Source organism: Rhincodon typus, chromosome 16 (assembly GCF_021869965.1).
Source record: "Rhincodon typus isolate 14 chromosome 16, sRhiTyp1.1, whole genome shotgun sequence".
NCBI lineage: Eukaryota > Metazoa > Chordata > Chondrichthyes > Orectolobiformes > Rhincodontidae > Rhincodon > Rhincodon typus.
The window spans coordinates 25111854-25135627 of NC_063347.1; the positions used below are offsets into that span (position 1 = coordinate 25111854).

Consider the following 23774-nt stretch of genomic DNA (forward strand, 5'->3'; position numbering starts at 1 on the left):
GCCTTGTCGAAGTTGGCCTCACCTGAACATATACAACGGAGACGGAGGAACTGAGAGAATGGAATGGAGTCTTTGCAGGAAGCAGGGTGCAAGAATGTATAGTCCAGGTAGCTGTGGAAGTCAGTGGGTTTATAGTGGATATTAGTAGCTAGCCTATCCCCAGAAATGGAAACAGAAATGTCGAAGAAGGGAAGGGAGGAGTCAGAGATAGACCAGGTGAAAGTGAGGGCAGGGTGGCAGTCGGAAGCGAAAATCGATGAACTTTTCCAATTCCGGGTGAGAGAGTGAAGCAGCACTGACGATATCATCGATATATTGGAGAAAGACTTGTGGATGGGGGCCAGAATCTGACTGGAACAAGCAACGTTTCACCCCACAAAGGGACCTGCATAACTAAGGCCCATGCAGGTACCCATGACCAACCCTCTTAACTGAAGAAAATGAGAGGAGTTAAAAGAGAAGTTGTTGAAGGTGAAGGTGGGCTCAGCCAAGCCGAGGAGGGTGGTGGTGGGTGGGGATGGTTCAGGCCTTTGATCCAGGAAGAAGCTGAAAGTCCTAAGACCCTCCTAGTGGGGAATGGACATGTAAAGGGATTGCACGTCCAAGGTAAAGAGGAGGCAGATAAAACCTGCAGACTGGATGTTTTGAAACCGACGTAAGGCGTCAGAGGAACCACGGATGTACGTGGTCAGGGATTGGACCAGGGAGAGAAGACTGCATCAAGGTAGGAAGAGATGAGTTCTTTGGGGCAGGAGCAGGCTGAAACAATAGGTCTACCTGTACAGTCCTGTTTGTGGATTTTTGGAAGGAGGTAGAAGTGAGCTGTGTGGGGCTGGGATACTAACAGTTTGGAAGCAGTGAGTGGGAGATGGCCAGATAAAATGAGGTCAGTGACTGTTGTTGATACGATGCCTGATGTGCCATGGTGGGGTCATGGTCCAGGGAAAGAGAGGAGAAGGTATCTGAGAGCTGGCGCTCAGCCTCTGCAAGGTAAAGATCAGTACGCCAGATTACCACAGCATCACCCTTATCAGCAGGCTTATAATCAAAATCAGAGTTAGATCTAAGTGCATGGAGTGCAGTCAGTTCGGAGGGAGATAGGTGAGGGAGGCAGAGAAATTGAGGTGACTAATATCACGTTGACAGTTCTCAATGCACAGATTGAGTGCAGGTAAAATGCCAGAGGGAGGGGTCCAGATGGAGGGAAAATGTTGGAACTGGGCAAAGAGGTCTGGGGGATGGGGAGAGGACTCTTGTCCAAAAGAAGTGGGCATGGAGGCGAAGAGTTCGGTGTCATGTTGTGCCTGAAATTCGTTAAGGTGGGGATGCAGAGGAGTAAAGCTGAGGCCTTTGCTGAGTACAGAACATTCAGCATCGGAGAGCGGAAGGTTAGGAGGGATGGTGAATACCCGACAGGAGGTGGGGTTGGGAGAGGCGTTGGAGTCAGAGGGAAGAGTGGGAGAGGAAGGTTCCAGAGGGCTTGAGCCAGCATGTTGCGATACTGTTGGAGAGAAAGGTCGAGAGTGCGCACGTGAAGTCGCATGACTCTCGGTGTGGATCTCAGGATGCAGTGAGAGGAACTGTCTGTGGAATTTTAAACATCACGGAGATATGTGATCCTGGGAGGATTCAAAACATGAGGGATGAAACATCAGTTAGAATCCACGTGGACTGAGTCTGAGCCGGTGGCAATCACTGAGGACTGTGATGTGGCTGTGGAAATGAGTTTTAGCAAATACTTGGTCAAACACCAGAAGTGACAGTGAAATTAATGTCGATGGGCGAGAAGAATGATGGGAGTGAAGATTCCGTTGGAGAGAGGAGCAGAACTTCTTCAAGGTGGGCATGCCTTGAAGAGATGTGGTAGTGAGTTAAATACTGAATAAAAACAGAGAGAACTGCGGATGCTTTGAATCAGGAACAAAAACAGAAGTTGCTGGAAAAGCTCAGCAGGTCTGGCAGCATCTGTGAAGAAAAAAATCAGTTAACGTTTCGGGTCCAGTGACCCTTCCTCAGAACTGATGGTAGCTGGGAAAACGTCAGTTTATATGCAGAAAATAGGGAGGTGGGTGGGGTAGGGAGTAAATGAAAGGATAGAGCCTAAACAGAGAGAAGAACAGTTAGACAGACTAAGGAGTTGATAACTCTAGCTTATCTATATCTTGCTGTGTCCTCTGGTAATCTTCCTCTCTATCTGCAGCTCGCCCAATCTTTGTGTCATCCACAAACTTACTAATTAGGCCACCAACATTCTCCTCTAAGCCATTTATATATATTACAAACAACAGTACTGACACCTATAGAATACCACGAGTCAGAGATCTCCAATTTGAGAAACACCCTTCCACTGCTACTCTGTCTTCTATGACTAAACCAGTTCTGTAACCATCTTATTAGCTCACTGTGGATGCCATGTGACTTCACCTTTTGTATCAACTTGCTATGATGGACCTTAGAGAGGCCTAATATCCTGGAAAAATTTTGACCCCTGGTACATACTAAAGTATTCACCTAAAATGCCAGGAAAATGTTAACTACTCAAGTGGAAATTAATTTTTAATGGTTTCTTAAATTTTAATTACTGTCAAGCTCCTCAGGCACTAAAAATTAAACTTTATAAGTTTTCATGTCTCATTGCTTTCGTGCATTAATTATTGGTAATTTTATTTTAAAAAACGCTTTTGTTTATATATCTCTTATCCTCCTCTTCTTTTGACTTTCATATTTACATATTGATATACATCTTTGTTTAGACTCTACCTGCTCTTAGAGGATTTTCACCGTGGGCGGTTAAGGGGATGTGCTTTTGTTTGCCATGTTTTCACAGATTCCAGTTGCCCTCGAGAGCGTACTATGCTGTATCCTGATTGCCATAGTTATATTTTTCTCACTGAAGCCCATGTAAAATCTGTGAATTGTTGGGATCATATTGAACTGTAAGAAATATTTAATCACCACTGACATCAAAATCCCCATCAGGACTTTTGGTGGTGATAATGGCAAAAGGAGTGTTGGTCAATATGCCAGCAAAGTTCCCTGCTAATCATAGAATGATGCTATAGAATATTTTAACACATACCTGGACATTGTGTAGAGTCCTGCTATAGCATTTGATGCAAAAGACTGTACCCCCAGTACTCTGTGTATAGTGGGCATAAACACAATAGAGAGGCTTGAGTGCTACCACATAAGGCAGACTAACATTTAAGTTTTTTATTCATTCATGGGATGAGGGTATCTTTGGTTATGCAGAATTTATTGCCTATTCCTAATTGCCCAGAGGGCCTGTACGAGTCAACTACGTTGCTGTTGGTCTGGAGTCACATACAGGCCAGACCAAGTAAGGATGGCAGTTTCCTTCCCTAAAGGACATTAGTGAACCAGATTTTCCAACAATTGACAATGGATTCATGTTCATCATTAGACTCTTCATTCTAGATTTTTTTTAAAAAATTGAATTCAAATTCCACCATCTGTCATGGCTGGATTCAAATCCAACTCCCCAGGACATTATCTGGATCTCCGGATTAACAGTCCAGAAATAATACCACTAGGTCTTCACCTCCCTGATGCTAACTCAGCAGGGTGAAAAAATGAAAAAGGAATCTTGTTTTATTTGTCTCTGCAACATTTAATCTGACCAGGTGCTTACAGCATCACAATTTATAAATTTCTTAGTTTTTTATAATTTGCCTATTGTTATGATTTCAGCTAATGTTGTTACCTAACCGGTTAGGGGGTGGCATAGTGACTCAGTGGATAGCATTGCTGCCTGTTAGCACCAGGGGCCTGGGTTTGATTCCACCCTCGGGCGACTGTCTGTACGGAGTTTGCACATTCTCCCTGTGTCTGCTTGGGTTTCTTCCGAGTGCTCTAGTTTTCTCCCACAGTCCAAAGGTGTGCTGGTTGGGTAGATTAGCAATGTTAATTGCCCGTAGTGTTCAGGGATGTGCAGGCTAGGTGGATTAAGGGAAATGAAAGGTTATCGGGATAGGTTAAGGGAGTGGTTCTGGGTGGGATGCTCATTGGTGATTGGTGTGGACTTGATGGGCCAAATGCCCTACTTCCAAAATCTAGCGATTCTATGATTCCAAATCAGATCACAGTCAGGAATCTGGCTTGATGGATCATACTTAGATTTGAGTTTGGTTTTAACAACTAGTCTCTTGCTTAAACACAAGTATGCAATGCTGCAAATTTGGTTTTAACCATAAAACAATTTATTACAAAAGAAATGACGATAAAATGGAATAATCCAAGCTATCTGTTTATAATACAAATTTAGTGATATTAAACGCCGACTAGAAGTGTAATCCATTTTTTATTCACTCATGGGAAGTGGGTTGCTGGTTGGCCACTGCTTTTATGTGCTGTCCCTAGTTGCACTTGAGAAGATGTTGGTAAGCTGCCTTCTTGAACTGCTACAATCCACATGATGTAGGAAGACCGACAGTTCCCTGAGGTGGGAGATTCCAGGATTTTGACCCAGTTCCGGCGAAGAAACGGCAATATATTTCCAAGTCCGGATGGTGAGTGACTTGGAGGGGAACTTGCAGAGTGTAGTGTTCCTATGTATCTGCTGCCCTTGTCTTTCAAGATGGAAGTGATCTTGGGTTTGGAAGTTGCTGTCTAAGGATCTTTTGTGAATTTCTGCAGTACACACTACTGCCGCTGAGCGGTGGTGGAGAGAGTGCTTGCAATGCCATTCAAATGGGTTGCTTTGTCCTGGATGGTGTCTTGAATATTGTTGGAGTTGCACTCGACTGGATAAGTACCGCATATTCCATGACACTTGTGGCTTGTGCCTTGTCAATGGTGGGCACGCTTGGGAAGTCAGGAGGCGAGTTACTCAGCAAAGTGTTCCCAGCCTCTGACCTGCTCTTGTAGCCTCTGTATTTATGTGGCGAGTCCAGTTGAGTTTATGGTCAGTGGTAACCCCAGGGATTCAATGGTGGCAATACCATTGAATGTCGAGGGGCAGTAGTTAAATTGTCTCTTATTGGAGATGGTCTTTGCCTGGCATTTGTGTGGCATGAATGTTACCTGCCATTTGTCAGTCCAAGCCTGCATATTGTCTAGATCGTATTTCATTTGAAAATGGACTGCTTCCGTATCTGAGCAGTCGTGAATAGTGCTGAACGTAGTGCAGTCATTGACGAACATCCTCACTTCTGACCTTATGATGGAGGGAAGGTCATTGATGAAGCAGCTGAAGATGTTTGGGCCTACAGCATTACCCTAAGAAACTCCTGCAGAGATGTCCTGGAGCTGAAATGACTGGCCTGTAACAGCTACAACCATTTTCCTATGTGCCAGGTATGACTCCAACCAACAGAGAGTTTGCTCTGATACACATTGATTCCAGTTTTGCTAGGGTTAAGACTCCTTTATGTTCAGGACTCATAAGACTCCTTTAAGAATTGAAAAGAAACAAAACAGCATTTGTACAGTACTGAAAATACCCCCATTACTGTACTGAAAGCACCACTTGCACAATACTTCACCAGAGTCCTTGCATCTAACACCTTGACAGGTTTAAACCACTTGTAGCTTCAACTTTTTGGTGGGGAGGATAGCTTCTCTAAGATAACTGTGATAGCTTCTTTCTGGAGCTGTCATACACCTGTTTAAATATATGTTGCTTTAAGTAACCTCTTTAGGCTTTTATCCCAACACTTGTGGGCTTTCACTAGCACTGACTCCTCAATTTAAGGTAACCTAGTTACTAATAAAGCCTTTTGTCTCACGAACAGTAGCCTGTGCAGGCATCCTATTGTAAGAACTTTACAAGACTACCCTGTTCAAAGTCAAAACTGAAACAGAAGGTTTCCCTCTCTTGGCTGTGGGCTTTTCCTTTCAGCTTAAAAAAAAAGTTCCTCAACTCTTCAAATTTGGAGGCCCCGTTATTTCTTTGGGTCGCAAAACAATCTGAATAAAGAAAAGTTGTTTAATACTGCACAAAACCCATTCACTTTTTCTGAAAGAAATCACTGTTTATCAAAATACTTACAAGTTAACTATTGATTCAGACACAGAAAATGTACCAATTATTAACTTAACCGGAAACCCAAACTCAACAAATAATTTGAATTGTATATGTAAATCACAGTTTATATCACAACTATTTGATACTTGATCAAAAGTAACAGTTTAGTCTCTTTTGTAACTGCAGTTATTTTAGAAACCTACTGCAGAAGTGATCAGTGGAGAACTCTTTAATTGTTTTGCTGTTTGAATTCTGAAGTGCCGATCAACAATTTGTGTAACTTTAAAGTTACCATGTTCTCACGATGAGTAAAATCGATAAATTTCCCTTTTAGCTTTTTATCTGTATTGAAATAGTTTTAAAAGCCTGTTAGATTTTTTTCAAAAACTATTGACTATGATATATTGGTTCTTAATTTTATACATACATAATTTCCATTCTTGACCTGTTTGCAGGTAACATGAATTTCAGACAAAACATAATCTCAGCATTCTTGTAACTTCAAGAAAGAAGATCTTAAATTCAGATATTGTTGAAATATATGACATGTAATGGCAGTAACATTGCTGAATCTCCATTTCACCAACATCTGGGATTTACTGTTGACCGGATGCTGAACTGGACAAGCCATATAAATTTCATGGCTACTAAAGCAGGTTGGAGGCTGGGAATTCTGTAGTGAATAAATCTCCTGTTGTCTCCCCAGAACCTGCCTACCATCTCCAGGCCAAGTGACAAGTGTTCTGGAATTTGATCTACTTGTCTGGCTGAGTGCACCTTCAGCTATATTTGAGAAGCTCAAAACCATCCAGGACACAGCAATCTGCTTGATTGGCATGCTGTCTACTACCTCCAAAGTTCATTCCCTATACCACCAATACACAGTGATGGTGTGTACCATCTTCAAGTTTCAATGCAGCCATTTACCAAAGCTCCTTCCATGGCACCATCCAACCCCATTACTTCTATCATCTAGAAGGACAAGTGCAGCCATATGCCTGTGAGCACCACAACCAGCAAATGGCCTTCCAAGCTACACAACATCCTGATTTGGAATTGCCATTTCTTCGCAGTCACTGGGCCGAAATCCCTGAACTCCCTTCCTAACAGGTCTGTGGGTGTTATTGCAATTCAGTGGGTCAGTAACTAGAAATCAAGCGCCACCATTCCCAAGTCTTCAAAATGTGAAAATTTGACTAAACCACCAAACTGTCCATTTGTACATTATTGTCTACTGCAGATTAAAAGAAAATGTACACCAAGTTATTTCTGTTAATATGTAAATAGTTACTATCATAATCAAACATTTTTTCACCAATGGAAAAATTAGACTAGAGAAATTAATAATCTATGAAGTATAACTTAAATGACAATTTAATATTTTGGGTCAATGACCTTTCATCAGAATGTGATTTTAAAAAAAAATCTTCAATACCTGCCAATACCTAAAGGAATGCTTCTTATGTATAATATTGAATTTTCAGTGCCGGAGAGGTTATGTGCAGGTTTAATTGATATCTACCATGGAAATTTATCAACTTGTGACATTCAATTCATGACATTCACGAACTGGATAATAACCCGGTCTTTGCAGACCTAATGATAGAGTGGTGTAACTTTGACAATATCAGTGAGACTATTGATCTTTAATCACACACATGCTGCCCACCTCAACTTATCCAACATTTAAATCAGGCAACACCATTAGGTTTATTGTTATTTCGATCACAAAACCTAGTGCTGTGGAATGTTATATGAGAGGCTACTTGGCAGTTTGGTTATATGCTGGTGTTTTCTTTTTGTTTTTGCACAAGTCTGATTTAGTCTAACTCTCCTCAATAATTTTTAATATTCTTTTGCAAGCAACTATCTAATTTCATTTATGCACTCTCCTTCAACTCTTAATTTCTAGCAGAAAATTCAATGTTCTAACCATTCTGTTTAATGATTTTTAATCTAACTTTCCTGCTAATTTTGTTTGCGTTAATCTCATATTTATGCACTGACAAATAAGTGGAAACAGTTTTTCATCTTTTTTAATCCTAATTTTGAAGAGAGATCCATTATAGGAAGGTTGGAATCAGAGTTAATAATTCACTAAATCTTTCTTCCACGTATCCACCTTTAAAATGTACCCTATGATTTTCTCATCTACATTACAAACAGAAAAATATTTAATTGACTGTGGACCGCTTTTTAATGTCTGGAAAGGTGCTAATTTCAGCGGTCTTACCTAACAAAGGATTGTCAATATTAATGTTGATTATTTCAATTGATCCAACATCTACAGCATATTGGAGGAAAGAATTCTGCACTTCCACTACACTTTGTGTAGAAAAGCAACCCTTTATTTTCTCTTTAATGGTTCAACTCTAATTTTAAGATTTTGCTCACTTAACATAAAGTCCTCTGCTACCTTTCGGTCATCCCTTAATCTTCTCAACTCCAGCAAAGGTTATGGTCTTGTCCAGTGCTTTCATAGTTGATAACACCTTTTCCATTTCATTTATATCCTTGCTATGATTGTGTTTGCAAAACTGTAGAACATCACTCAAACTATAGGATCCATTATTGAACAAGCTGTGCTCCGCTGATGGCAAGACCGCAGACAACATTGAAATTCCTTGTTTTTTTTTGCATTTGCTTTTGTAATTTGTTGTTATGCTAATTTTTCCTCTTTACTACCATCGTCAAGTTTATTCAATAACAGGTATGTGAAACAGCTTCACATTCATAAATCCATGATTTGAGAAGCTTATTGAAGGGGAGCGTAGTGGTGTATGTAAAGCATCTTCTGATTTTCAGGCTTGAAATTGCTTTCGAAGGGTTTTACTGTTAATTTGTGCACAAACGTGACTGACAGCAAGTTCCTGCAAAAGGCTGTTTTATGAATCTGTTTTGGTAGAGTTTGAGGGATAAATATTGATTTGGGCATCAAAATGAAACCCCCTTCTTAATTGAATAAGGTCATTGAAAGGCAATGAGTGCTGTCAAAAGACAGGAAAAAAATTACATGACTAAATTAGCTAATCGTGGTTCTGCAAATCTTCTGGTACCTGATTAGCGTTACTGTTGACTTGGAGTTCACAAATTAGTGACATAAAAAACCAGAGCAAAACTTTGTATGGAAGCAAGGATTGGAGTATGCATGCAGTAGTATATCTGTAAGAGTGAGTGAAATGCAGAAAAGGCAAATAAAGCCTCAAACGATTTGAGTAAATTCATCCATCTTTTATTTGATGCAAACATTTCTGTTAAAATACTTAATCGTTTTCATTAACTACATGTTTCATTAACTACATGCTATATTTTTGTTGTGCTTTGCTCTGCAGAATCAAAAGCTGGAAGTTAAAGAGTGTATTCAAAGCTATGTGCAACCACAGACGACGGAATTGTCCACAGGAGCATCGATTATAAACGGTCAAGGTGCGCTAACTAAAGTGTTACTTATATTCTTCAAACAAAGCTATATTTGTCAAACAAAATAGCGAAATGGATCACGAAACAAATCAAGTCTTTGAGCAGCACTTGCACATCTTACGTTACGTATATAGTTTTAGCCTGAGGTAAATATTGTTGTATCTGTGAGATGTAAGCACATGATCCTTGAATATATATTTCTCAATGTCGAAAATTTGTATTCAATTTACTGAGGACCTAAAGCTAGGTGGGTAAGTAGTAAGCAAGAAGCAGAGAGGCTGCAGAGGGATTTTGACAGGTTATGTGATTGGAAAGAATATGGTACATTGAGCATGATATGGAGAAAATGAGAGTTATTCACTTTACATTAAGAAGAATAGGAAAGCAGAGTTATTATTTCAAAGGTAAGAGAGAAACAAATGTTTATACTCCATGATTTGGGTCATGATGTACACAAAATCACAAATTTGGCACAGCTGTTACAATCAATCATGTTAGCAAGTGGAAGGTGAGCCTTAATTACAAAAGGACCGTAAGAGTGGAAAAAGGTCTACTTGCAATTATGTAGGGCTGTGCTGAGACCACACCTGTAGTACTATGTACAGTTTTGTTCTCCTTGCTCAAGGAAGGATATGCTTGCCTTGGTCAGATTGAGTAAAATGTTCCTATATTTTTGGTGTTCAAATGAATGGATGCTGATCTCGTTGATATATAAAATGCTTAGAGGGATAAATGTGATAGATGTTGAGAGGCTGTTTCCTGGCTCTGCCCTCCTTCCAATGCATTCACATCTTCCCTATAATGTGACATCCGCAACTATACTAAATACCCCTGTTTAGGTCAAACAAGTTTTTTGTGCAAGTTCAACATCAACTCCCTGCTCTCGTACTCTCTTTCTCTCTTAACAAAGCTGACAGCACTGTTTGCTTTATTCATTGCTTTCTCCACCAGTCCTGCCACCTTCAATGATCTGTGCACAAGTATGCCCTGGTGTTTCTGTTCCTGTACTTGCTATTTTATGCTGCCTTACAATGTTCTTCTGACCAAAGGACATCGCCTCGCACTTCTCTAAATTGAATCTCATCTGCCACCTATCTGCCCACTCCACCAACTTGTTAATTTCCTTTTGGAGTTCTACACTGTCCTCACAGTTTGCAGCTCTTCCAAGTTTCGTGTCATCTGCAAACTTGAAAATGGTCTCCTGCTCATCAAAATCCAGATCATTAATATATATCAGGAAAGGCAATGGTCCCAATACCAATCCTCGGAGAATGCCACTACAAACCTTCCTCCAGCCCAAAAAATATCTGTTGACTATTGATCTGTTTCCAATCACTCAGCCAATTTTCTATCTAGTATCAGGCTGGTCTCTAAATTGACCTTCAGTGAAAGTTCTCAAATTTGATGAGTTGATCATTTAAGTTTCATGATAATCTTGAAATATTGATCATGCCAGAAACCTATTACTTCTGTTATATTGTAGTGACTATTGCTGACATCAATAGGGCAGGCTCATCCGATACAATGTTTGTTATGTCGTCAACAGTGGATCTTCTTCCTGTAACAATAGACAAGTTTGAGGTATGTCTCAAAGGATTACTAAATGTTCTGCAAATGTTTGGATCAATTGTCATTTATATTTTTGCTTCATGTTTGCCCTTGTGTGTTGCACTTTTTTTTAAACAGGGTAATGGGGTGCTTATACTGACATTTCACTGCAGCAAGTATGTGTACTTTCAGATGAACATGGGACAGATTTTCTGATGGCCAAACAGTCGTCATTCCAGTGTAGATGGGAGTTACGCAGAGGGATCCTGCAGAAATCCTGTCACAGCAGAGTCCAAATGAATTGCCCAGAAATTGAATTTTCTGCTGGGAAGTTCCTCTATGCCCAAAACCCTACAAACATCTCCATAAAAATTTAAAAATTCAGGTGATTCCAGTTAAATGGTTACTGGGAAACATTTGAGTATTAAATGTGTAGTCTAACTCTTCAGTAACCACAAAACAGATCCCGTACGGCACCTCCCTTGCTCCCTCTCTTCCTCCCCTTCCCTTGCCCCTGCGGCCCCCGCACCTCCCTCACCCCCCATCCCTCGTGCTCGCTCGCCCTCCCAGTCCAGTTTCTTCTGCCCATTCTGTCTTACCCTATGCACTTAACTGCCACCTTGCACCCTACCCCATTGACAGCTGGCACACTACTCCCCTCATCATCCCCCTCTCCCTACCCAACTCTTCTAGCATCTTTGACATCACACTTGTAGTGAATGTCAGGACTTTTACCTTTCAGAATGTGGCAGCTGACTGCTGTGAAAAGGGGATGTGGTATGTATTCCTATGTTCTGTGCTATGTAAGGACTGTCAGAGTGGAAGTAAGGCTGCACATTTCCAAGGGAGCCCTGAGTCCAATCTCCTTTCAGAAATGAGGACCTCCTTTCTTTGGTAAAATAAAATGCCGATGTGGCAATCTGCGCAAGATTGCCACTCACGGAAAAATCTGGCCTGTTGTTTTCGTATAGTCAATTCAAACCAGTTGCATTTGAGAGATTTTCTTTGTTTCTATCAGTTATCGGTACTGCTGGGATTTTTTTTTTCCCCCGAATCTTCTCAAGCTGTTTAATAAATCTTGCACCCCTTACTTATAAAATTGAGACAACAAGGTGCAGAGCTGGATGAACACAGCAGGCCAAGCAGCATCATAGGAGCAGAAAGGCTGACGTTTCGGTTGATGTTGGTTTGCATTGTGTAGAGTTTATGTTGACGTGTCAGTGGAAAATTAAGATCGTAAGTATCATTCACAATTTGTAGGATGATCAGTAGAATGTTTATAATAGTTACATATTTGCTGTTGATCTTAAGGGATGTAGGCAGGTGATGAATAGAAAGGTGACCATCTTATTAATTGGTGCATGTATTTTAGTAAAAGAAAACCATGAAATAATGTATTGATAAAGGGGGAAAAGTCACTAAAATATAAAAAGATGTGTAATATAGATTTGAATTTTTTAAACCCACACACTTGTCAGATCTGTTTCTTGTGTAAATGAAATTTAATCTATTCTGAGAGGAATTGAATACAGAATAACAGACAGGGATCCATTATGTTCCAAATAAAGTTGCCTATTAACCATCTTGTTTAGTTCTATGAGACCTATTTGGAACAAACTTTGAATTTTTCTCTCTTTCTGGTAGAAAGAAAATATCTAACAGCTGGTAGGGGAAAAAGAAAAAATAAAAATAAAATGAGTTAGCAAGAATTGCAGTCTTTCTTAGATTTGTTTTCAGGAAATTGAATAAAATAAGCATTGATATAGTAAAATGTACTAATTTGTCAGAGACCCAATTTATTAAAATGGTGCTGATCTTGTGAGTAACATTGTTTGCTGATTTATTTCAGGTTGTTCCAACATCTCAGGACATTGTTAATAAAATTGAGCATTATGCAAAAAGTGAAGCTAAGCCAAATGAAGCACCAGGTTCACCAGGAGGAAACGTATTCTGTCAATCATTAGCAAATGGTGAAAGTGACCAGAAGAAAGAAAAAATGGAAAATAAGCTGCTGTCCATTACAAGAATTAACACAATTGGCAGATTTTCAGTTATTAGCACAAAAGATGAAGTAACTTTAAAATATCCTTATCGCAATAGGTATTCTGCACCTCCCGAGCTTTATTCAAATACATCTCCTACTAGCCCTGATTTGAAGCCTTTGGTTACTCGAACTCAAACCTCTGTTCCAGTGGAAGTTACGCTTCGCAGCCGTCCGTCTTCAGATTCTGATGAACCATTCAGTACAAAACCAAATGTTCAAACATCAGTTGCTTGCAATCAGATGAGCACAGTTGGAGAATTTCCTTCATCAAGAAAATCAGCTGCTTTGTTGAAAATTGAGAGGCAGAGACCTGAACTTGCATATGGTCAAGCAGCAGCCCCCCCAACCATAACTATTAAGTCTGCATCTCCTTCCCAGTCATCATATATGAGCAGTGACAATGACTCTGAATTTGAAGATGCTGACGTGAAAAAAGAACTACAGATACTGCGAGAAAAGTGTGTTTGTTCATCATTGGATTCAAGTGTATATATAAAAACTGAAAAAACCGCGGGTGCTGTAGATCAGAAACAAAAACAGAAGTTGCTGGAAATGCTCAGCCGGTCTGGCAGCACCCATGAAGAGAAATCATTCCCCTTCTGGGGAAGTGTCACAGACCCGAAACGTTAACTCTGATTTCTTTTCACGGATGCTGCCAGACCGGCTGAGCTTTTCCAGCAACTTCTGTTTTTGTTCAAGTATATTTAAGCTGCTTTGATGAGTTATTCATCTGTATTATTTTGGAAATTTAAGTAACAAACTTTGTAGCCAATTAACTCAAATAGGAAATAAAAGTTTTCATAGAATAAACTAAAATGTATTCATCAGTGTATGCAGAGTAGTTTGCATGTGCAATTTTTCTGAGCTGGGTTCATTTACACACTAAAGCACTGCTCGCTTAGAAAAACCTTTATAGTCAATCGCTGTTGCAGTAATCATGTAACCGTTAAAATTTGTCATTAAAAAAAGTTATTATACTCTCTCTTAGACACATGAAAGAGATCTCAGAGCTTCAAGTTCATCAAAGACACGAAATAGAGGAATTGTATAGACGTTTAGGAAAACCTTTGCCAACAGCTTTAGGATTCTTGCAAGCTGTGCCACCTACAGGCAGACGACGGAGACCAAGCAAGAACAAACTAAAGGCTTGCAAGCTACTTAATCCATTAGTGCAGTCACTGAAGAATACAGAATCCAGTATAAGTGAGTGCACATATTTTGATTGAACAGTTTATCACTCAAGCATTAAGATGTTTAAACTTCTTAAAAAATGAATCTCATTTTAACTTCTGCAAAAAATGGTGCCCTCTGCTAAACAAGGTGTCAATATGCGTCTTTGCATTAGCTCCTTAAGATCATCTATCATGAATTAGCAAATGAAATAAAAGCTTTTCTGATGCAGAATTTGAGAAGGCTAACCTTCTTGATGACTCAGCAATTTTCCCATTAATGTCGAGTTTCTCAAATACTTTAGAGTGCAAACTCTTTCTTTTTACAGATCTTCAAACAGATAATTACGCAACTGCTGCAGCTCAAGATGACCCAAGTAACTGTGATACACCAGAACCTGCTCGATCCCATGAAGTGCAGACAAAACAGCCCTGCTCTATCAAGTCCTCCTTATCCTCTGACAATGTTTGTTCAGGCTTTATTAGCGATACAGCAGGTGCTGCACAAGGTGACTTAGCCCAAGGTAACTGGATTAACAGTTTCTTAACTACATGGTATGGTAATGAGCTGATTTTGGTTACTGAAAATCTATTGGATTTTAACGTTGTATGCAAAACTAAGCACAAGCTTTTGCCAAATGTTTTACTTTGGTAGAATTGCAAATAAAATTGAATCTTTTTGCAAATAGGTAAGTTAGCAGGACAATGGTAGATAAAATTTCATATGACCAAGTGCACCATGTAAGAAACTAGGCAAAGTGAATGTAAATGATGTTGAGGTGAATATTCTTGATGCTCAACAAATTGTGTTGCTGAGAAACAATATAACCAAAAAGCACATTGAAACCTTGGAGGAAATTCAGAGAAGGGCTAGAAGTTTGATCCATAGCACCAGCATTGAATTATGAGGAATTGCACTAGAAGCAGGCACTTCAGCCTTCTAAGGAATGAGCGAAAGAAACAAAACAAGTAAAGGGCTGAAAATATTTAACTTCAAGCAAAAGAACAAAAAAAACTACTGTACAATAAGGGTCTATGATTAATAAAAGGAAAATTTAGCTCATGGTAACAAGTTCTCAACCTCAGTACTCAACGCATGGAATGGAATTCCGGGTAGATGACAAGAGATGAAAACTATGGTGCCACTTAATAAACAACTGGATGGCCATGATTAGAAGGAAATTGAAGATTTTTTTTTTGGATAGATCTGTTAAAGTAGTTAAAATGATGCTCTTCATCTGTACCAATCTTAAGACATGTTTAATCATGTTATCGTGCATTTGTAAATAAATGTAAGATTGCCAAGCAGGGTGTACCAGCCAGCTACCCTACGGTGCCGCTGGGAGACAGGACTTGCTGCACAACAGAAATAAGTTTTTAGTGTGATTTACTAAATTCCAGCCTGGTGTAATATTAGCTTTGCCAGGGAGAAGGTATTTAACTAGTTTCAGATGGAACAGAGGAGTTTGGTGTGGTGGGGGTAATATAAGGAGGGTTTTTGTTCTTTGTTCACTGACTACCAGAATTCATTGTCCAGTCCTAATTTCCCTGGAGCAGATGTTGGAGAGCTGCCTGTTTGAACTTCTGATCTTAGAGTGCAGGGTACCAACAATGCTGTTAGGAAGGGAATTCGAGGATTTTAACCCAGTGACAGTGAAGGAACAGTAATATAATTCCAAGTCAGGGTGGTGTGTGACTTGAAGGGAATCTTGCAGGTTGCAATGCATCTGTTGTCCTTGCACTTTTCGGTGTTCGAGGTCATGGTTTTGGAAGCTATAAGGAGTTTTCACGAGTTACTGGAGTACATTTTGTAGATGGTCTGTTCCTTTGCCAATGTATGTTGGTGGTGAAAGGAATCGGTGTAGGAGATTGTGAATTTGGTGCTATCAAGCAGGCTGCCTTGTCCTGGATGATGTCAAGCTTTCGTGTTTTTGGCAGCTGCACCCATCCAGGCAAGTAGAAAGTTTTCCTTCACACACTTCTGATTTGTGCCTTGTAGATGGTGGACAGGCACTGAGGAAATGGGAAGTGAGTTACATGACATGGGTCCTGAGTTGCTGTGGTAACAATAATATTTATAAAGCCAATGCAGTTCAGTTTCTGGTCAATGATAGCGGCTGGGATGTGGATGGTAGTGATTTCGGGGATGGCTGCTGAATATTAAAAGGTGATGGTCACAATCTCTCTCTGAAAATGGTCATTGATTGTCACTTGTGTAGTGTAAATGTTAATTGCTATGTATTAGCCCAAACCTGGATGTTGCCTGTGTTTCGTTGTAAATAGGCATTACCTGCTTCAGTATCTCAGGTGTTGTGAATGGTGTTGAGCATTCTTACTTCTGACCCTGTGTTAAAGGTAAGTCATTGATGTAGCAGCTGATGTTTGTTGAGCCTATAACATTGTGCTGAGGAACTCCTGCAGTGATGTCTTGGGCTGAAATGATTGTCCTCCAACTATTGCAGCTATCTTCTTTTGGAGTCTTACAAAATTCAATCAGAGGAGAAAATTTTCATCCTGATTTGCACTGACTCCAATTTTGCAACGAATCTTGACGCTTGGCAGCTGCGGTCTTGACGTCAAGGCCAGTCCCTGCTTGGTCCAATGAGGTCAGAAGCGAAGTGACCATTGTAGAACCTAGACTGAGCACAGTGAACAGATTATCCCTTTGCAAGTACTGCTTGATAACATTGTCAATGACCCCTTTCATTATTTTATTATTGATTTCGGAATAAACCTAGCCAATTACTACATTTTATCTTGCATTTGTGCGGTATATACTAATGCAGTTTTCCACATTGTCGAGTAGATGTCAGTGTTGTAGCTGTACTGGAACAGCTTGGCTAGGGCATGGCTAATTCTGGAGCACAGATCTTTAGTAATATTGCCAGAATGTTGTCATTGCCCATACACTTTGTAGCACCCAGAGCATCTGCTATTTCATGATATCACTTGTCATGTAACAGAGGAGTGCAACTGCTTGAGTATTGTCTTTTGCATTGCTGTGCTGGCCTCCTCCATTGTTGCTAATATTGATGGAACCTGTACCTGCCATTAGTTGTTTAGTTGTCCACCATCAATCACAGCTGGATGTGATAGGACTGCAGAGCTCAGATCTGCTCCATTGGTTGTAGAATCACTTAGTCCTGTCTATTTCATGCTGCTTCTGCTATTTGACATTTTAAATGTTCCTGTCGTGTAGCTAGACCAGGCTCAGGTATGCCTGGTGTTGCTCTTGGCGGGCCCTCCTGCACTCTTCTTTGAACCAGAGTTGATCTTCTGACATGGCGATGGATTTTGGGGAATATACTTGGCCATGAGGTTAAGAAATGTAGCTGAATGCAATTTTGCTGCTGATGGGCCCACTTTGCCTTTGGTTACCCAGTTTTGTGTTGCTGTCCCATTTAGCACAATGTAGGGTATGCTCAATCTGGACACAGACTTAGTCTCCACAAGGACTGTGGGGTAGTCACTCCCACAGACACTGTCATAGACAGACGTATCAGTGATGGCTGGATTGGTGGAGAGAAGGCCAAGCTGATTTTTCTCAATTGATTCACCACTCATAACACATTACCGATAACTAGTACTTTAAGACACAGCTAGCTCTGTCAGTCTTGGTGCTACAGAGCCACTCTTAAATGGACTTTTGAAGTCCACATCAAGAATATATTCTCTGCCCTTTCCATCCTCCCAAATGCTGTTCAGAATGGAGATGTACTGTTTCAAATTTGCACGGTTTGTCATATGTGCTGCCTGATTCAGGCCTCGGTCTTTCAGCAGAAAGATGAGGTCAGAGAAGAGATAGTAAATTCACACCTGCATATTAACCCTGCGTCCAGGGGAAAGCTTTGAAATATTTTCAAATGTGTTTGTGGTGTGATTTCTTTTTCTTTGCAATTAGAAATACCCGGTGTTTTAATTAAAGAGAGATATTAATGTTTATTCTGGTTTATAATTTTTGTTATGCCACATGCTGTCATCCTAGCCTTCATGGTAAATTTTACATTGACAGTGTTAAATAGTTCAGCTTTTAGTTAGTCGCAAAAATTCTGCACCGTTCCTTTGTAACTAGTAATCAATCCAATTGACTCAAGCAAATAATGCTTGCCAGTTTCCTTTCCATCCATGTCAAAAGCTAGAAGCCACTGTCAAAAATGGAATTTTGAATTTTCTTGGAATTGAGCTGTCCATGAATGCAGGCTTAATATTTTGACTTTACTTGAATTTAAAACCAGTGATTAATTTCAGTGTTTTGTTTTTGTTTAGTATTTTACTTGGATCTGGCAGCCTCTCAGGGAATAACAGTTGACATTTCAAGTCCAATGTGACTCTTCAGAACTGGAGGAGAGTAGAAATCTGGTGGGTTATATGCTTTGAAAGTGGACAGGTGGCTAAAGTAAGATCAAAAGGGATCAAAGGCATGAGGGGTTAAATGACAAAGGATGTCATTAAACAAAAGGCAAAGAGAGTGGTCATAATTGTAGTAAGAAGACAAAGCACTGTTCAGAGTGTGTAATCGCCATAATAATGAATAGCAAAGTTCAAACCAACACATGACAAAAAAAAATCAAATTGGATGGGAGAATTCATGGTCTGAAATTGCGGAACTCAATATTCAGTGCAGAAGGTTGTAAAGTATATAATTGAAAAATGAAGTGCTATTCCTGCAGCTTGCATTGAGTGTCACTGGAACACTGCAGCAGACTAAGGTCAGAAATGCAAGCATGATGAGTGGTGAATTAAAGTGGAAAGCAAACTGAAATCTTGGGGGTCAGGCAGACTGAGGGATGTTTCATAATTAAGGGATCGCCCAATCTGTTTTCCATCTCCCTACAGTAGAGGAGACTGCATAGTGAGCCACGAATTCAATATACTAAATTGAAGGAAGTCTTAGATAAAGGTTTTGTATCTGAATGCACATTTCATTTAAAACAAACAAACGATTGAAGAAGCAAAACAGGAATAAGTATGAATGATCTGATTGCCATTACAGAATTGTGGATGGAAGATGACATGGATTGAGAGTTGAATTTTGAAGGGTACAGGACATTTTGGGAAGGATATAAAGTGCTGAAAAGGTGGCAGTTGGCTGTAGTTGTCAATGTTTTTAGCACAGTACAGAAAAATGAAATAAGCTCAAGAAGCCAGGATGTGGAAGCCGTTTGGGTGAGAAATAATAAAAGCCAGAAAGTCACTTGTGGCAATGATGTACGTGCCCCCTAACAATAACCATACAGTAGCACGGAACAGGAAGAAAGGATGACAGCTGGCCAGAGAGGCGTGGCTGTAATCATGAGAGAATTTAATTTCTCAATCAGCTGGAAAAGTCAGATGGGCAAAGGCTCCAAGCGAGGAGAATGTTTTTCAGGATCGTTACATTTAGAAGAGTTTATTCTGCAGCCAACCAGTGAACAGGCTGTACTGGACCAGTTCTGAGGAAGGGTCACTGGACCCGAAACATTAACTCTGTTTTCTCCTCCACAGATGCTGCCAGGCCTGCTGAGCTTTTCCAGCAACTTTGTTTTTGTACTGGACCAGGTATTGTGCAATGAGAATGGCTTAATTAATGATCTCCCAGTAAAGGCACCCCTAGTTAGCAGCAACTATAGTACAATTGTATGAATTGTATCTCTGAATAGATTTTGCATTCAATTTGAAAAAGAGGAGTGGGTCCGAGATATGTTTTTAACAGTTTGGGAGAAAGCTAGTCAGAAATATGAAAACAAGGAGTTTCTATCAATATTTAAAAGAAAAGAATTCGCAACATGATCCGATAGAAAATGAGACTAGAGAATTAGCATTTGAAAATGTGGAAATTGTGGGTGATTTGAACAGTTACTTTGCATTGGTCTTCACTATAGAGGATACAAGTAACATCTAACAAGCAGCAATAAATAAGGAAATGAGAGAGGGTCTTTGGAAAATCATACTAGAGAAGTGGTACAGAGTAAATTGTTGGAGCTGCGGGCTGTGAAGTGCCCAGGTTCTAATGGACTTAATGCTTGGGTCTCACATGTAGTGGCTAACACGATAGTTGATGCATTGGTTTTTAATTTTCTAAAATGTAATTTGGGGACAGTCCCATTAAATTGGAAGATAGTAAATGTAACTCATATATCCAAAAAACAAGGCAAAAAGTAGTATCCTACTAGTTAACATTTCTCATTGTCAAAATGTTAGAAGCTATTCTTAAAGAAGTTATAGCAGGTGGTTAGAAAAGTCTGCAACAGATTGCTGAATATTTAAAGAGGTAATGTGCTGTGGATAAAAGAGAACTGATGGATCCTCTCTGCTTAGATTTACAGACAGCATTTGCTAAGATGCCACCATAAAGGTTGTTGTGGAATAAAATCTTGTGGTGTGAGGGGTAGAATATTGGCATACATAGAAAATTGGCTAACAGGAAGCAGTGTCGCATATATGGGTCTCTTTCTGATCAGTAAGGTGTAACAAGTGGTATGTTACAGGGTACGGTGCTGGAACTTCAACTTGCAATTTATGTTAATGTCTTAGCTGAAGGGTAAAAGTGTTGTCCAAATTTGCTGTTGACACAAAGGTAGTAAGAAGACTAGTTGTGAAGAAGACACGAGGCTACAAAAAGTCATGGATATGTTAAGTGAGTGGGCGAAGATCCGGCAGATAAAGTAGAAAGTAGGAAGATGAAATTTCCCATTTTGGCAGAAGGAATTTTTAAAAAACATATTGTCTTGATAGGGAGAGATTGCAAAACTCTGGGATGCACAGGGAACTGGGCATCCTCTTGTATAAATCACAAAAGATCAGTACACAGGTAAAGCAAGTAATTAGCAAGGTTAAAAGAATGTTATAATTTATCACAAGGGGAATTGAATACAAAAGTACATCCAAAGCTTACGCTTCAGTTACATTAAGCCCTGGTGAGATCACATCTAGAGTATTGTATACAGTATCAGTCAACTTATTTAAGGAAGAATGTAAATGCATTGGAATCAGTTCAAGACAAGGTTTACCAGACTAATACTTAGAATGAATGATATGTCTTATGAGGAAACGTTGGAGAGGCTAAGGGTATATTTGCTCGAGTAGGAGTTGAGTTGAATGAAACTTAAGATCCTGAGGCGTCTGGACAAGGTAGATGTGGAAAGGATGCTTCCTTTTATGGGAGAATTTAGAACTAGCAGGCACTGTTTAAAAATTAGGGATTGTCTATTCGAAACAGTTTAGGTGAAATTTTTTGAGATTTGTGAATCTTTGCAACTCTCTTCCTGAAAACATGGTGGAGCACAATCATGAATGTTTTTGAGGTAGAGATAGATATATCCTTGTTAAGTTAGGAGGTGAAAGGTTATCAAGGTATGTGGGAATGTGAATTTGAGATTACAGCCTGGGCAAGTAATCCAAGAACCCAAGCAATATTCTGAGGACCAAAGTTTGAACCTCAGCACTGTCGATGGTGAAATTTGAATTCTTAAAAAATCTGGTATTAGACTATTATTGATGACCGTGAGATGAGCATCAATCGTCAAAATAAAATCTGCTTCACTAATTCCCTTGGGGAAGGAAATCTGTTTATCCTTGAGTGGTGTAGCCCACATGTCACTCCAGACCCATAGCAATGTACTTGACTCTTAAATGCCTTCTGAAATGGCCTAGCAAGCCATTCCATTGTATCAAGGTTGTAAAAAGTCTCAAACTGAATGGACCATCTAGTACCAGCCTAGGCATCAGAAACTGCTCTGTTGACCCTGAAGAGTCCTCCTTACTAACGTGAAGGCTAGTGCTAAAATTGGGAAGCTGTCCCACATACTAGTAAAGGACCAGCCTGACGCAGTCATACACTCAAGATTGTGCCTGCATGACTAGTCTGAAATGGGTGGTGAAAGAGCTAACAGGAGGGAGAAAAATATTTGACCTCATCCTCACCAACCTGTCTACTGCGGTATTGATAGGAGTGATCCTTATGGAGTCCTTATGGAGGTGAAGTCCCATCTTTACATTGAGGATACTCTTCTTCATGCTGTGTGGCACTACTGCCTGCGCAAATTCCAAACAGATTCAGCAACTCCAGGCCTAGCATTGATGATACTCCGTGGGCCATCAGCATATTTGTACTCCAATAAAATCCATAGCTTTGTGGCCCAACGTATACATCATTCAACCTTTATCACTATGCCAGGGTATCAATCCCAGTTTAGTGAAGATTGTCAAAGAGCAAGCCAAGAGTAGTGCCAGGCATACCTAAAAATGAGGGGTCAACCTGGTGAAGCTACAACACATAACTACTTGTGTGCCAAACAGCAAAAATAGCAAGTGATAGGCAGAGTAAGCAATTGCACAATCAGCATATCAGATCAAAACTCTTGTCATCCTGCCACATCCAGGCATGAATTGAGATGGATAGTTAAAACAGCTCATTGCATTTGTGGAGCTTCATCCTCCAATGAGCCCAAGACCTTAGTGCAAAATGCAAGACTGAGGCAACATTTTTCTGCCAGACACACCAAGTAGATGATCCTTCTCAGTCTCCTATGGAGGTCTTTTGTTAATTCAATTCATTTCACGTGACATCAAGAAACAGCTGAAGGCACTGGGTACTGCAAAGGCTGTGGGGCCTGACAACATTCTGGTGAATGTTCTTGTGGTCCAGAACTTGCTTCCTAGCCAAGCTGTTCCGGTATAGCTACAAAACTGGCAACTGCTCGGGTAAGTCCTGTGCACAAAAAGCAAGACAAATTCAACTCAACCAATTGACATTGCATCAGTCTATTCTTGACCATCTATCAAATGGTGGAAGGGGTCATCTAAAGCAATCAAGCTGCACTTGCGTAGCAATAATATGCTCAGTTATGCTCAGTTTGGATTTCACCAGGGTCACGCAGCTCCTGACCTCATTACAGCCTCAGTTCAAATATGGACAAAGGAGCTGAACTTCAGAAGGAAAGTGAGAGTAACTGCTCTTGCTATCAAAGCTATGTTTGACAGAAGGTAACATCAAGGAACCTTAACAAAACTGGAGTAAATGGAAATTGGGCTTAAAACTCTCTGTTGGTTGGAATCATACCTTGCACAAGGGAAGATGGTTATAGTTGTTTGATCATTTCTGCTCCAGGGCAACTCTGCAAAAGTTGCCCAGGCCCAATCTCTTCAGCTGCTTCATCAATGACCTTCCCTCCCTCATAAGGTCACGAGTGGGATGCCTGATGATGTTTACAAAATAATCAACACCATTTATGTCATCTCAGATACTGAAGGAGTCCAAGTGAAAATGCAGCAAGAGCTTGACAATAATCAGGATCGGGCTGATGAGTAAAACATAACATTTACACCACGTAAATGTCAGTCAATAACCATCTCCAATAAGGGAAAATCTGGCCATCACATTGTGATATTCGAAGTCAGTACCATCACTCAACATTTCAGGGGCTACCATTGACCAGAAATGGAACTGGATAAATACTTTAGCCAGGCAATCAGATTGGATGCTAGGAATCCTGGGACGAGTAACCTGATTTCACCAAAGTCTATATGCCATTTAAAAGTTGGCAGTGTGAAGGAATTCTCTCCACTTGTCTGAGTGCAACTCAATAACACCTTGAGCTTGACATTGTTGAGGACAAAGCAGCGTGCC

The 23774-nt window shown here is 40.1% G+C and overlaps 1 protein-coding gene across 1 annotated transcript in view; it reads left to right on the forward strand.

The window, feature by feature from the left end:
* The window catches only part of LOC109936990 (serine/threonine-protein kinase WNK2-like), a 69879-nt gene extending 55057 nt beyond the window's left edge, over positions 1 to 14822 (forward strand). Inside the window, exons 10-14 of the mRNA XM_048606720.1 lie at positions 9319 to 9412; positions 10890 to 10987; positions 12804 to 13456; positions 13987 to 14201; positions 14497 to 14822. Of these exons, the coding sequence (XP_048462677.1) occupies positions 9319 to 9412; positions 10890 to 10987; positions 12804 to 13456; positions 13987 to 14201; positions 14497 to 14822 (1386 nt within the window). The remainder of the gene's footprint in view (positions 1 to 9318; positions 9413 to 10889; positions 10988 to 12803; positions 13457 to 13986; positions 14202 to 14496) is intronic.
* Positions 14823 to 23774: the final 8952 nt, after the last annotated feature.